General features: G+C 43.8%; 1 protein-coding gene across 1 annotated transcript in view; it reads left to right on the top strand.

The window, feature by feature from the left end:
* Positions 1 to 15,981, top strand: part of RAPGEF5 (Rap guanine nucleotide exchange factor 5) — a 216,727-nt gene that overhangs the window by 48,029 nt on the left and 152,717 nt on the right. Inside the window, exons 3-5 of the mRNA XM_037136283.2 lie at positions 1,016 to 1,122; positions 4,789 to 4,910; positions 6,382 to 6,550. Of these exons, the coding sequence (XP_036992178.2) occupies positions 1,016 to 1,122; positions 4,789 to 4,910; positions 6,382 to 6,550 (398 nt within the window). The remainder of the gene's footprint in view (positions 1 to 1,015; positions 1,123 to 4,788; positions 4,911 to 6,381; positions 6,551 to 15,981) is intronic.

Below are 15,981 nucleotides of genomic sequence, written 5' to 3'. Positions count from 1 at the left end.
TTAGCATGTTCCCTGTCAATTTATAAACAATTATTATCAATTTGTTTGCTTTGAGAGAAGATACGTATATTTTATAGGGACAGAATTCTATAGCTACAAAAAGAGTTCACCAAGAAACAAGTAAACTCGGGGAAGGGGGGACATCTGTAATAGTGTCAACAATAAAAAATAAAGAAATGATAAATTAAAAATGGAAAGAAACAAGTAGCCAGATGTGAACGCATACCCGCTCTATGTATTAACTTTCACGACCTTCACCTGTGGAGACAGTCGCTGTCACTTGGCCTGCTTTGTTTGCCCAGCAGCCTCGTGCTGCGGCAGGCGGGGCTGATCCTGGGCCGATCCCAGGCCGATCCCGGGACGGTCCCAGGGACAGGAGGGAGCCTTCACAGGTAGACCCCTCTCCGGATCTAAGGAACACCCTCCGTCATCTTTCGGGAATCAGAGACTCACATGGGCAGATTATAAGATTGAAAAAAGAAGTCAAATAAAATTTTTATCTGGTAGATGGAATTGTGGAGCGGGTGAAATCAGGGTTCATGGAATTAGCTATGAATTCTGCCACTGCCTGAAGCTTAAAAGCAAAGCAGACCGCAGCCTGCTCTTGAATTGCGCCCTGGCGAGATGTTCACCAGACAGGACAGAGTTACTGTCCTGTCATCTGACCTTTACATGAATGTGGTACCCACATGGCAGAGTTACAATAAAAATATTCTTCGCTCTGCTATATGGATAGAAACACTCTGATTTTAAAAACAGAGTATTTTACACTAAAATCTTTGTGTAAAAGGAGATTATTTATGATTGTAGTTAAAGCAGATTAGCATATGGAAAACAGCTATCATGGCTTCATAGCATAAATGATCCAATAGCAAAAGTAAAATAAGTAATGTTTGTAGCCACATAAGTGTATTAAGCTTATGGATTTGTTCATGATCCTGTACATAGAATGTACTCGCAAATTGTCGCGTTATTGTTCTAAATTTACAACAAATGCTTGTTTTTTTCCACTTAGATTTATGGGGAGAATTCTTCATGTGCAGGAAGAGCGCTGAGGAATATTATTATCGTTCAGGCAGCTGACCTGATAAAGGACAGAGTGAACCTCAAGGGATTTTACAGGTAACACAGTTTTCTAACACCTTGTCAGAAATTCTCCTTGTGAAAAAAAACACCTGTGTTGAAATCATAACCTTGATCACAGAGAGACAGGCTACATCAGCAGTAGGAGGGGTCGGCCAGTCTGTTCGAAGTGTCCACTTGGGGCACTGGTGGTGACTTATCTCTTCTTGAGACTGAGCTCAGGGTTCGTCCGCAGTTGGCCTGCTGGTTCTGAAGGTAGGGTCTGGAATCCGCAAGTGTGGGTGGTTTTCTCTAAGATGGGATATCTTATAATCATTTTACTGGACACGTGCTGCCCTGGGACTACAATAAATATGGGTCCCCTCTTCAGGGACCTTATCAAGGCTCAGGGAGGGGTCCTTGGAAGTCCAGGGCTGAGAGAACTGTGACTGCACTCGCCAGGTGAGAGTGAGCATGCTCCTTGGGCGCTGGGAGGAGGGGGAGGGGCAGGTTGGCATGGAGACAGCCTTTCTTGGCCTTGGGCAGGGAAAAGGGCAGAGGCGTTAGAGTAGATGGGCAGGCTCGTGGCCAGTTTTAAAGTACAGCTGGACTAAGAGAATGGTCACTTAGAAGGTTTGGAGCACATTTTCATTTTCTGGTGCAGACTAAAGATAAAGTGAATTTTCACCTTTTCATTATGTTTCATAATTTTATTATTTTTATTTTAAGTAAAGATATTAAACCATACCAAACAATACCTAAAGAAAAGTGCAAATATAAAACAGAAAGAAAAACTGCTATGATTTTTTACCATTATTTCTTACAGAAATGAGATTATAATACTGTAAAGAATAGGAAGAGTATTCAGCATAAGTGACAGCAAAAAAAAAAAAAAACCTCCCAGAATAAATGGCATTTCTGTAACTAAATTTAGACATGTCTGATTTTTTTTTCTTTTTAACAAAAACTGTTAGTCTTTAGGTTCGGTTGTGAGCGAGCTCACAGGATTCATTTTAGCTGCCACATAAGGCTGCGTCTGGCATCTCTCGTTTTCCGCTTTGTTTCTTCACGTGATCTGTCTGCATATAGACCGGAAAAGAGCTGAGAGATGTACATGAGTCGAGTTCACGGAAAAGAACCATCGTCCACATTAGAACATACTGGTGGGAACAGAACAGGGAGAGAGCGTGTGCTTTGCTATTTCGGATTCCCGGTGGTCAGGCCAGAACCTCCTTCCTTGTAGAATTTAAGGACTGACTAATGTTCCGGGTGCGAAGTCCAAGTGCTAATATGGTGGCCCAGTACGGCTCACCTTCCTGTGAGTGGTAGTAAATCGTGGGAAAGTATCCCCCACGTACCACTTGAGATGACTTTCAAAACCGGTCTCCGAATACTATCACTCCATTAATATTCAAAACGAAGATTGTTTCTACACCATGAATCAGTTGCTAAAAATGTAACCAGAGACAGAAGGAAGCTTAGAGATGTTAAATGTCCCACTCTAGAGACTGTTAACGTAATGCTTTACGACAGCATTATAGCCTGGCAGCCAGTCACCTCCGTATCACAGGGTTCCTACCTCGTGTGCAGCTGTGGTTCGAGCCACACGCACGGCCGCAGAACCGTGTCTGGATTCCGGACACAGCCAAAAATACACCTGGCGTCAGAACTGCTGCCTGCATTCAGACTGCTGCCTGCCTTCAGACTGCTGCCTCCCGGCCAGCTCTGTTTTCTCCATACGGCTTCCCCTTAGATCCCGTGGATCTGAGTATTTTAACCAGATTGTTGCAGGCCTGGTCAGCAGTCCGAGGAGTGTGAGTTAAATGCAGAGGCAGCTCACCTCATTATTAACTAGTATCAGGGCAGTGCTGTGTTTTAGCATTGCCTCAGCCCTGCCCCCCAAACAGAGCGAGACCAGTAGAGCTGGAGGTGGGATGGGGGCGGGGTTTGTGATCACCAGCATCGTCTGGGACTCTGTCGGACCTGAGGACTCGCAGGCCCCGCCCAGCTGTACCGACTTTGAGAAACGCTGGTCTGAGACATTTCTTCCACGTCACCTGTGACCAAACATGCACACGTATCTGTCTAGACATCCTCTGGGATTTGGCAGTTTAGTATATTCAGAAAATGTTTCACTGTGTCCTCTCGTAGGACAGAGAGTAGGCTGAGGAGCCGTATTGTTCTGAGAATAAGGATTAAAAACGATACAGTGTGTAATCTCTGCGATAACTGCTGCAAGCAATTAGTTGGAAGATGCTGGCTAATTGACAGAGGTGTTGAGGAATTAATTAACACTTGGAGCCTTTAACATGAAAGGTGTCCTATAGAATTAGAAGTTAATATTGGCCTAATTGCCTGTTTTGTTGTGATCTGTTTTCTCATTTCGTTTTAAGAAAAACACTTATTTATTTGACTGTTAATCTTTTAAATGTCTTACTGCTAACCTGCAATTAAACATGCCTAGTATTACACTAATTATCTTTCAAATACTGACACTGTACCAAAAAAAAAAGTGATGCATTATCAAAAGCTAGAATATTTGATCAAATATCTCAGCAGAAAAACTCACTTTTGTCTTTACCCCAGAAAGTGTTGCCTATCGCAGCATTTTTTTTTCATGTTGTTGGTTACTGTGTGATCTCCGGGTATTTGTGCCTATGCCAGCCACAAGAGATGGGCAGTGTTGTTCTGTTTTAGGAATACAGATAAAGGTGACATCTTTTGGTCCTTAAATAGCAACAAATAGAACAAATGTAGCCATTTACATGATACATCATTGTAAAAAAAGGTTTTGGTGATAGTTTCTCAGAAGGGAGAGTGGGATTCAATGAAATTTCTGCAAATGGAAAACAGTTTTTCAGAATGTTTTCTTCCTTTGGTTTTTCATCACAGGCTGATAAAGATGCAGAAGTAGGCAGGAAGATGCTTTTTTGTGATGCCAGGATTGCAACATTCTTTGAATGTAGTTGTATATTTTAAGACAGATGACAGAGAAAAATCTTACATGTGTGTGGTTAGTGGAATCCTTCACACGCATCTGGGTCTATAGGTTTTATGATCTAAGTTGCTTAGTTAGGTTGCTTAGATTATGCTAAAAAGATTTACCATCAAATTTGTTGTTTTTGGAGAGGCAAATTTTAGGGTTTAATATCTGAGAAGTAGCAAAGAAAATTCTATACCACTCACTGTGGTCCCAACTTTGTCTAGCCTCCTCAGAATTATGTTGTTCTCATGAACGAGACGAGATGAATATCTATGAATGATTAACCCAAGTTTAAACTACTTGTCTTACCGAGGCCGCAGCATTATCTTCATGTAAAAAGGACTGGTAAATTCATATTTTCATTTATTCAAACCTACAAGTTTTGAGAGCTTACTGTGTACCTGCACTGTCCTGCGTGTTGGGGTTTAATAGTGAGTTATACATAGTCCTCGTTCTCCTGAAAATTATTCAGTGGGGAAAGCAGATATTATCCATTCAGAAAGATGTATGGTTACTAAATGTTAGGTGACATGAAGAAAAAGTATGAGAGGATTTGTGTCCAAGTTTCTCTAAGGAAGAGATATTTGAGCTGAAATCTGAAAGATGAATAAGCGGTATATGCCATTTATTATTGAGTCACTTGCTTAAAAAAGCAAGCACAGGAGAGGGATGGTATTAAATATCAATTTTTTGGCAAGTTAGCAGCAACAGTGTCTCATGTGAACGGCTTTGTGTGTGTCCAGGAGAAGCTGCGTTGGGTCGGAACTGGTGGACTGGCTCCTGGAACACTGCCCTTTCGTCCAGTGCAGGTCCATGGCCGTGGGGGTCTGGCAGCTCCTGCTGGACATGGGGATCATGTCGTCAGGTTAGTGCCACGTTGTAAAGGCAAAGCGTCGTTATTTTATTAAGCTACCAGACCAAAATATACTTGGCTTTCTAGAGGATGTTACAGTCTGCATGGAAATTGTTTTTGCAGGTAAATATTTGCATTCTCTTTAATTTAATAAATAAAAGTGACATGTCATCTTTTGATTGCTATTTCTCTCACACCTTCTGTAAAAATAATGAGGTACCCGCTGATTCACAGATGTGAACCATTGCATCTTTCACTTACCGCCCCCCCTTCTCTACTGAAACTGCTGCTCACAAGTTTATTTTTTAAATTAGTGACACCTTTAATTGCCCTAAATGTGTGATTTATCTTGCTGTACTTGGAATTACCATCAGAAACTGATTTTATGAGTGGAATGTGTATGCCATTTTGATTGACTAAGTAATCATGAACAGTTAAGAGATAGGACCTGTGAACGAGCTGTTTAAACAGATCAGAAAATTGACGTTCACTAGAAACTATAAAAAGATGATTGATATCTGTCTTCTTCGTTGAGCTCAGTGAATTGAGGAACAGGAGTAAAGCAACCTGGACCTTTTTATTTCGCTCTGTTACGCAGGTGCTGGTTGGTCACTATGAAGCTCTTTTTCTCTGTAGGTAATAAATATTGAGGGCCAGAGAACACAGAAGTTTAGAAAGGCGTACCCCAAGTCCAGTACAGAGGGGGGTGTGGGGATAATTAGTTTAGTGAGTTAACAATACCGAGCACTTGATACTCCTATTTGGAAAATCAGCTGCCTTTGAGGCGTGTCATCAGCTTGCTTGTGAGTTCAACACAACATTTTGTCAATGTGAGCATTACTATAAACATTGCGTTAATATTTTTGGGAAAAATCTCCGGTTCTGATTCCTTTACCACAGTGTTTCCCAACCTTGGTAGTGTTGACATGTTGGGTTAGATAATTCTTAGTTGTATGGGCACGTCCCGTGCAATGTGGAATGTGGAATGGCATTTCTTTCTTCTGCACACCAGGTGCCAATAGCACCCCCTAGCTGTGACAGCCGGACACATCTCCAGACATCGCCAGGTGTTCCCTGGGGGGCAGTTACTCTGGCTGAGAACCATTGACTGAAACTCAACATTGTGTTGTATTTTTGTAACACTGAAGTAATTACATGTATTAGTTTTCCTTGAGACACTGAAAAAATTTTTCTTCCCACTATCTTTGAATCATTGTGAATTTCACCTCTCCCGAAAGCAGAAAAACTATAAAATACATGTGAATATGCTGGTCAAAGCTTCAAGTAATAAAAGTAGATTGGTCAGTAAATCCTTTCTAGTTCACTGGGCTTGTGCCCAGGAATGGACTTGGGACGTATAATTAGAGTCCTGCCCCTGGCTTCTCCCTAATATTTAGTAGTGTTTTCAGTGTAGTATTTGGTTTACGACTCTCGAAATAATATACGTTAGAAAACTGACCCACACCTGTTTTGTTTCCAACAGTGGACCAGCATGTGTACTTTCAAGATACCTATGTGTTCTATCAGTTTTCGTCCGACGAGTGCAGCTACTTGTACTGCGAATTTGAAAGAGAAGACGAATGGCAGAACGGAGTCAGGCTGTTGCTGCAGCTGGTGCCTCTGCTTCCCTCCAGAGCTGGCCTCTGTGAGCTGTAAGTCTGCGCTGCTCTCTTCTGGGGTTACATTGTTGTCACTTTGAGAACATTTGCTGTGTCCAGGGACTGTGCTCTGCTCTTTAAGATTGCCATCTCCTATAAAAGGCAGTTTGTTCCGGTCCCATTTCTCAGATGCAAGTTCAGAAAGGTAAAATAAATTTTTAATAATTAAACCAGCTAAATAAGGACTCGAGCCAGAAGCCCGCACCTTGCCAGCCACGCTGTGCTGCCCCTTATTTAATTGTTGCTATTTGAGTAGGTGACCTAAATTAGTAACAAACATGATTTGGCTTGAGTCGGGAATAAAGCAGTATCTCGTATCTTACCCACTACCCAAGTCGTGACTTTCTGGAGCAAGAGCTCAAGAGACCTTTCTGAAAATGATGGAAAAGCAACATTTGGTGAGTTAAAACACATGAGTCATTTTCACATGAAGATACTGAGTCATTATATGATTAAAATGAGTTAAAATGAATTTGTTAGAGAAGGTTTGGGCAAAGGACTTGTCACGACTGGATGAGGCTGACGTGCCTTTGTTTGTCCACGCCGTTGGTGACAAGCTCCCGCCAGTCCAGAGCACTGCAGATGGAAGATGGCAGTTAATGACTTTCACATACCAAGTTCTCAGAACACATTCCTGTCCTGTTCACTCTTCCAGTTCAGTGAGATTAGCAGGCCCAGCAGTATTACCCCCATCTCTCCGGTAAGAAATGCCTACAACCATAACAAAGATAAGGTACCCTTGTTCAAAAGTGACGGTTAATGCTAAAACAGTTAATACAGGCTTTTAGAAACATAAATGTCACAACACTGATGAGGCGTTGTGCTAATGGAAAGGTTGATGGCAGAGAACACATTTTAAAGCAGGAACTAGGCTAAATGTTCTGTATTCCTTATTTCATCTTCAGATGAAGATGATTTCTTGAAGACAGTGACTACTGCTTCTCCTGTTTTGTCCGTGAGGCAATGGAAGCACAGAAGTCAGGCAACATGTCCAGGTCACCCAAGTGCAGTGTTGAGGGTTTCAGTGCTTGTCAGTCCAGCTCTAACAACCTTGCTTTTAACACCTGCTTCCAGGTCCCCAGGACATGAGATGGGGGCCATTCCAGCCCCCCTTTCTGAGATGTTACAAACAGAAGCTGTAAAAATACTAGACTGGCTCTGACACGGTTATGAATTCGCCACCACTGTTTATAGGGGACTGTCATTGGGAAGCTCTGGATCTGCCAGTCCCAGTACTGGCTGTAAAAAGACAAAATTACCGAACCACTGCAGGTCTTTTCTGGAGAGAGAAAACACGGATATTTTCTATAGTAGATCGAATTTTGGAAAGCCAAGGGTTAGGTTATCCAGACTTACAGTCAGAACGAAAGGTACCCAGGGACACGGTCCCCTTTCAGTCGTCACGGCTCTTCCTGTGGTTCGATGCTGCGATCCTGTCGTAGCTTCTGCTGGGATCAGGTGACCCGCACTCATCCAGCCCCACCCACACTGTGTATGCCCTTGTGCCGTGTGATGCTCTCTTTCCTCTGCCCCGTCCCGCGGAGTCAGGTTCACCCGCCCCTCAAGGGGGAGCCCACGCCCTGCTCTGACTGCGAGCCGTCCCTGAGGTCTCCAGGCCATGTCTGCTCCTCCTGCAGTAACTTACTCTTCTTGCTGTTTGCATCAAAATTTGCTTCTGTGTTTCTGTTTCTTAGTCCCATCCATCCTGCTCTGCAACCCATGACTTTGTATCCATTCTGCTGAAATGCCCTCTGACATCTGCTTGATTCATCCACTTAGGCTGACCACTCATGAGCTGAAAGCCCAGTTCCGTGGTCCTTTTAATGACCTTTCTAATATTTGAAGGCTGTTAGGGTCAGCCTGTGCAGTTCGCCAGTAAGCCTCTCCGATTTGCTGTCTTCTGTCTAACTCTCTTTAAAACTCTACGAGGAAACCTCTTAATGTCTCCATGTAAACACAACCTGTTCTGTACAAATGCATTTTTAAAAAAAGAAAAGTAGTTTTCTTTTCCACTTTAAAGAAATGTTTAAAGCAGGAAATAAAATGGAGCTGCTGCAGGTTTCAAGGCTAATTTAAGGCAACAAAATTCATCTTCCATAAAAAATAACTTTTATATCCAAACTGAGCAGGTAATTTGAAAGAAGTGAGTGAATCGGTTGTCAAGGGGATTGTCTCTTGGGGAGAAAAATAACAGACATGGCATCTCAATCAAACTGAAAGCCAATTCAAGTTACTCCAAATGTGCTTTTCTCTACCTTTTTTTTTGGGGGGGGGGGTGGCTCGGTGGTGGTAGGAATGCTAAAGGAACAGTTAGGGGAAGTCCACCTAATAATTCCTGAAGGACTAACGGGACATGTCTCTCTAACACCGACCTGTTTGAGAGTTTAGGCTGTGAGGCAGCCTCACTATTTCAATTCAGCCACCACTACAGGTGGGTGTGGAGGTCCTCTCCATAGTCAAGTCTGTGAACCTGGAATACATAAGACTACACTCTGCCAGGTATAGGACCATTAACATGTATGTTGTTTTTGAAAGAGCTGTAGAGGGTTGCTAAAATTAAACTCACGCCTGCCACACACAGGAAAAATGTAGCTTCTTCATTTTTCTCTAAGCAGTCTGCTGTTTGCTCCCTACGTCGGCCTCCCTCCTGAGGCCAAAAGAAAAGAGCTAGAAAGAAAAGAAAGGATAGTCAGAAAGAAAAGAGCCCCGTGTTTTTAGTCTACTCCAGTAAAGTCGTTCGAATCAAGTAAGTTTGGAAGTCCTTTTGGTTTGCTGTTCAGTGTATTGAGGTACAAAGGCTCAGCCTCTCTGCACCCTTCCACTGCCCCTCAGCAAGAGAGCCCGAGGGTCCCTGATGGGGGAGTGGGCCCTGGACCCTGGCAGGGCGGGCTCTTCCCCCTCCTCACTGATGTTGCCTCGTGGGGGGGCAGCCGGTTCCCTAGAGAGCCCTGAGGCTGTCCGCTGCGCAGGTCTGCCCTCCCGGACGCCTGTCGGCATTGCTTGTGCTCCTGAGGGTCCGGCTATGGCTCCATGGACAGCTCCTCCAGCCTCTCGACCTCTGCTGAAGCAGTCCCCTCTCATCGCATCCCAGCCTGGCTTCTCTTGTTTCTAACCACTTTCTTTAAGTCATACTTGTCCTCTACTATTGTTGAGCAGCGTACGAAACCAGCTGGTGTGCTAACACTCAGATTCCTCATGAACCACCCCTAGGGAACACTTGGGTCAGTGGGTTAAGATGTATTTCTTAGCATTCATGACTCCATGCTCTGGAGAGAGCAGCAGAGGCTCCTGAGGGAGGTGGAGCGGTGTAGAGGGCATGAAGCCGGTGAGACCGGTGGCGTACTGGCGAGTGCCAGGCAGCTCCATGTCCCTGGAGCTGGGTCACACCCAGGAGAACTCGGGCTTTGAGAGGGTGGGAAGCAAGGCTCAGACTGATTTCAGGACTCTGCTAGTCCACAGGGAAGCCACGCATTGTCTTTACAATGAATAAAGAGAATGACTCAACTGTATATCGATGCTGCCGAAATAAATAGTTTCTTCCTTGAATTCACAGTGACATTTTTGTCCTGTATCCGCTCACTCAACATGTAGAGTTTATGGGTCTGTGATCTGTCTCTATGTTAAAGGAGTTCCCCTGCTTAAAAAATGGAGAACAGCTGACGTAGTCATTTTGCCTAAACTGCCCTGAGAGTGACAACAATAAGAACGGCACGAACAGCAAGAGCTAACAGTTCTGTAGCACTGGCTGCATACAGGGCGCTGTGCTGAGCATGTGGCCCATCTGGTTCTGGCTGTTTAGACAAGGGAACTGAGCAAGGCAGGGTTACCTCGCTTGCTAATGGGACAGGCTTCTGTAGTTAGTGGCAGCCATGTGGATTGAAGGCAGACAGAGTTGAAAATGACCTCTGTCAGTGGTACTCAACTGCGATACATTTAAGAAGAGGAATAAGATCTATTGAATTGGGATAGAGAATAATACATGGATATCAGTGTTTTCTGTACATTTCTAAAGGTGAGGCTAATACAGACCAAGGATGAGAACTACTACTTTATGACGTTACCCTTATAGAAAGAGCTCTGTTAAGTGATAGAAAATGTGAATATTAATTAAATCAAAGTCTCAAAATACTATGTAGAGAAGTCAGGTTAATATTATCATATAAAAATTTTTATTGAGCATGGTGCCTATCACCGCTTGGCTTATACTTCTGAAAATTCCATAAATTTAGATGAACATTTATATCTGGAAGATTTTTTTCTAGGTAATTGGATTTGTCACTTGTAATTCTTAGGTGAGGAAAAGAGAGAGAGCAGAGGCTCGGAAAATACAGCCACTTGTCACCGACACTCTACTGAGTGACTTAACAGACATTTACTGACCATCCTTTTGTGTAAAGGACTTTGCTTGGCTCTGTGATGGATGTGACAATACGTGAATAATGTAAAAGCCTTCTGTAAGGCCAATAGTGTGACAAAGTTCAGAAAAAGAAAACAGACAAATATAACTCATGACTTAGAAGCACAAAAATCTTTCTCAACAAATACTAGTAAATGGAATCCATCAATGTATAAAAATGATACTACATCATGAAAAAGGAGAGTTTATTCCAGGAATACATGAGTGGTTCAACATTTAAAACTCAGTGTAATTCATCATATTCACAGTGTAAAAAATCTATACGATAAGCTCTATAAATGAGATAAAACTTGTGAGAAAATTCAGGATTCATTCATGATAAAAATTCTCAGATAACTAGGACTGTGAGGGAACTTCCCCAATCTGATAAAATCTATAGTGGACATCATATTTAATAGTGAAAGACTGAATTCTTTCCCACTACGGCTGGAAACAAGACTAATGCATCTCTTCTTATCACTTCTGTCCAATACTAGCCAGCGCAATAAGCAAGAGAAAGAAGTAAAAGGTACACAGAAGTAAAAGTTTCAGTCCTCGAATTCTCTTCTTCTCTCCCCTTTCCACGTGCCCTCACCCAGTCACGCGTTTAAGTCACCTCCACAGGGACGGCCCCCAGGTTTACAGCCCTGTCCCCTGTCAGCACCCACCGCCCTGGCACCTGTGCCCCCTGACTTTTCCTTTTTCACCGGACATGCGGCAGCAGAATGGGAAATCCACGCGTGTCCTTCCCTTTGGAAATGGTGCTGGATTAACACCCTCGAACGGGGGCGGAGATCAACTTCAAGTGTGGTGTTCCCATATCCCAAACCCACCCTTCGTAGCGTTGACTCTCCCAGTTAGAGTTTCACTCTATGATCTTTGGAGAGGGTGAAATACTACCGTGTGAGTAAACAAACATGTTTTGAGTATTTTTCCAAAAAAATTTTCATGATGAAATTTGGCATAAGTTTTGTGTTAGGATCGTAAGTGAAGGAATGACCCATTTATCATTTTAAATTGTTTGTATAAAAATTACTGTGAAATCAGCTGACCTTAATCTTGACTGTCACTTATCACCCCTTATCCCAGGGAATCACCGAGGCATCCAAAATTTCCACTGTTTACACGCAGGGCTTATTCCAGGTGTGGGGTCAGATTATTATCTTTGTCAGAGTACATTTATATTGAAGAGTAGCACAGGAATTTTAACACATTGAACTTTTAGGCCTGGTTGTGCTAGCATTCGAATTGTAATATCTGTTTAAGTAAATATTAAGCACTAATCCTAAAATCCTCAATGTAAAATGTACAAAAGAGATATCAGTAATAACTAATTTTATTCAGTTTTAGATGAATATTTAACTATAAACCTCAGACTCTTAATGAAACCTGTCTCATTTATAATTTGCTACAGTTTGGTAAACTTCCTTTACAAACATAAATAGTAGACTATTGCTGTGAAAAATTTATGTTCTTTTAAAAAGGTGTAAGAGGTATTTGTATTCATGCTGTCAACAACCAAAGACCTTGAAAAGGATCCAATCCTCATTGTTCTACCATCCCACTTTTTCTTCTTGTCATAAAATTTGCTTTACTAAGAAAAACAGAGCCCTGGCCAGGTGGTTCAGTCGGTTGGAACATCGTCCCCGTTCACCAAAAGTTCGCAGGTTCAGTTCTCGGTCAGGACACATACCTCGGTTGTAGGTTTGATCTCTGGTTGGGGAGCATAGGGAAGGCAACCAATTGATGTCTGTCTGTCTCTCCTCCTCTCTGCCTCCTACTCATTTCCTTTCTTTTCCTCTCTTTCTAAAATCAATTAAAAAAAACAGACCCTTGGGTGAGGACTGAAGAAAACAAAACAAAACAAAAAACAGAGCTGTCCAGAAATATAGGTGTTATGGGAGGGTGTCGATGGGACAGGCCTTGAGTGTTAGACGGGGTACCCTTCCCACCCTCTTGGCGTCAGCAGGTATTAGATGCGGTAGGAACTGAGAGGTCCCACGCCCTTGTCCTGGCGTCCTGCTGCAGTTCCAGGGCCAGCTGCACCCGCCAGAACCTCACTGTGGATGCCACTGTTCCCAGGATTCCCCTGACCATCACGGATCAGGCCGAAGGACCCTCGTTTGTCTTCGCAGAGTATCTTAAAGACATTTTGCTGAATCTACTGGATATTTTGATTTTTTTCACACATATGTATGCTATGCGTCTCCTATCAGTCATGGGATCATGTTTGAGAGGTCCCCGTACAGTTCATCTTGGCTCTAATAGAGTCTCTGTCCTAGAATTGCATGAGCCCCCAGCAGGAGTAGTCTGAAGTCCAGCCTAAAAATTGCATTTCTCTCCAGTCCCTCCAACCCAAATGATCCAGAGTAGGTCAATGTCAGCCTGGCTGCGAGGGTTGCAGTGGGAGGTAGTGGACAAGCTTTGTCTACCCTGGAAAGACTTTGACTTTCTGCTGAAGGAGATGGAGAGTCCTGTGGGGACTTTGAGCAGAGGAGGGACATAGTCTAACTTCCACAGTCACAACTGCACTCTAGCTCCTGGGTCCAGGTAAGAGATTTTGTGGCTGGACCACAGTGTTAGCAGTAGAGGGTGAGAAGTGACCAGATAGGAGATACACCTTGAAGCCAGTGGGATTCCAGGGTGGATACAATGTGGACTATGAGTGAGTAGGTGGTTTTGGGGAGGGGAGATTCAAGGATGACCTCCCTGCCTGCCTGACATCCCTCAAGGTCATTCTCTTTCCTGTAAGAGTTCCCACTTGACGACAGGTGTGTTACCCACCCTCATTAGTCCCAATCTAGAATATCTGTTTCACACCAAGGGTGTTATGCAGTATGTGTGTGAAGCACACTCCGAAGCAAATGAAAGCCCCTGAGGTGCCTGCAGTAGCACTTCCCGTAGAAGCCGGCCGAGGACCCAGGTCCTGTTGTTAGGTGTCTCTGTAACGTCCAGCAGCGCCCTGCCTGGCAGTGTCGATCACGGGGCCTGCGAGGCCGTGAATGACACCCCGGCTGGACTGGCAGGTGCCAGTTATGCACAGTCTCTGCCTCGTGAAAAACTGGACTCCAAGTGTTAGTCTGTTTTGTGGGCTTTGGGATGCACTTCACACACTTTCCTGTAGGAGCAGTATTAGATGTAGTACTGCCTCTTGGCAGCCCACACACGCTGTTCAACATTGAAACAGAACTAGTGCATTTTAAAAATTACACCATAAACAAAGGTGAAATAATATTATTTGGGTAATATTTCCCCAAGTGCTGCCAGCCTTCTGCCAGGGAACAGGAAACCTCTCCCACTTTGAGAAGGAAGTAGGATTTTCCAACTCCAAGGTGGTACGGTAGCTCTTGGAGTTTTGAGGCACAAAAGTTTTGATTAAAACCTGATTAAGGAATGTGGATTCCGTCTCTTGTTTAGAACAGTTACAGCAAGCTTCAATTTAAAAAACCGTATTAGAATAATCGCAAACCCATTATACTAATTCTCATGAAGGAATTTTTACAAAGAGACTCCTGGGAACCTCTGCAGGGGTGCCAGGCACATCCAAGTTACTGGAGGTCATCCTGGGACTGGCTGCTATACAGGGGCGCCCCTGCCCAGTGCCTGGTCTGTGTGTGCTGCCTTCCGAGGCTCTTTATTGGAACTCAGCCATGTCCGGTAGGGGACCTCCTGCTTCTTTTCTTTTGCATCATGGATCATGTAAATGACTGCCCAGCGATTGCCTAGGTTGCATAGTGTCATGAAATCTGCACTAATTATTTCTTAAGGAAAGATGAGGAGATGGGGGTGATCATTAAGCTGCTGTTAGTTAATACAGATTCAGAGTTACCGGTTCTTTAGGATTAGATATAAGAAAGGCATTCCTGTTGGATCTCAGTGACAGAAGGTCCCGGAAAGGAAGGGCTGCTGCAGGGAGCCTGAGACAGAATGAAGAGCGAGAGGAAGGAGTCCCTGAGTATAAGCAGGATCCTCCAGTTGAATTGATTAGATAACAAGGTAATATTTTGCGCAGTGGTACTTCTGGGAAGGTCATTCACAGCAGAGCATTCGTTGATGTTTAAGGTACTCAGTTAATATGCATGGTGGGGCTTTTGTAGGTACACAGTTGTTCATATGAAAAATAATACAATAAATAATGAAAAAGAAACTGTTTTGTGTACTCACAACTGTAAACCTACTTTTGATCCACCTTGTATTCAGCAAATATTTATTGAATGACTCTCATGCCAGGTTGTGTTCTAAGTGCTGGGGATGTAACAATGAACAAAACAGACAGAAATCTCTATCTCCATGGACTCTACAGTCTAGTAGGGCAGGACAGAATGTCGTAAATGAACACATTTACATTGGTTAAAGGGGGAAACCTTTTGAAGGAAATACAGTAGGAAATGAAGGGTATGGATGCGGGTCAGGAGAGGCCTCTCCAGGAAGTCGACAGAGACTCGAATGAATGGTGCGGGAGAGGAGCAGTGTGGACGTTGGAAGGCAGTGTCCCAGGTCGAGAGGACAGCCAGGGGAAGGGCTCAAGGCAGAAGCAAACAAGTGTGGCCAGAGGAGAGAGATAAGGGGGAGAGATGGGAAACTACTGGGAGGTTGGATCCGAAGGACTTTGTCTGCCCTGGAAAGACTCTGACTTTCTGCTGAAGGAGATGGAGAGTCCTGTGGGGACTTTGAGCAGAGGAGGGACATAGTCTAACTTCCACAGTCACAACTGCACTCTGGCTCCTGGGTCCAGGTAAGAGATTTCGTGGCTGGACCACAGTGGTAGCAGTAGAGGTGGTGAGAAGTGGCCAGATAGGAGATGCACCTTGAAGCCGGTGGGATTCCAGGGTGGATACAGTGTGGACTATGAGTGAGTAGGTGGGTTTGGGGAGGGGAGATTCAAGGGTGACCTCCAATGGGAAGGATACACTTACCATTAGTTAAGGTCGAGGGAGACCATGGGGAAGGATGGACTTTTGATTTTTGCTTGTTGGTTTCGTGGTGCTGGGTAGAATGGTAGTATGTCCAGTGTGATGGTCAGAGGGAC

Source organism: Artibeus jamaicensis, unplaced genomic scaffold, assembly GCF_021234435.1.
Source record: "Artibeus jamaicensis isolate MK-2021 breed Jamaican fruit bat unplaced genomic scaffold, CSHL_Jam_final contig_3230, whole genome shotgun sequence".
Lineage (NCBI taxonomy): Eukaryota > Metazoa > Chordata > Mammalia > Chiroptera > Phyllostomidae > Artibeus > Artibeus jamaicensis.
This window is presented reverse-complemented; position numbering and strand designations above follow the sequence as displayed.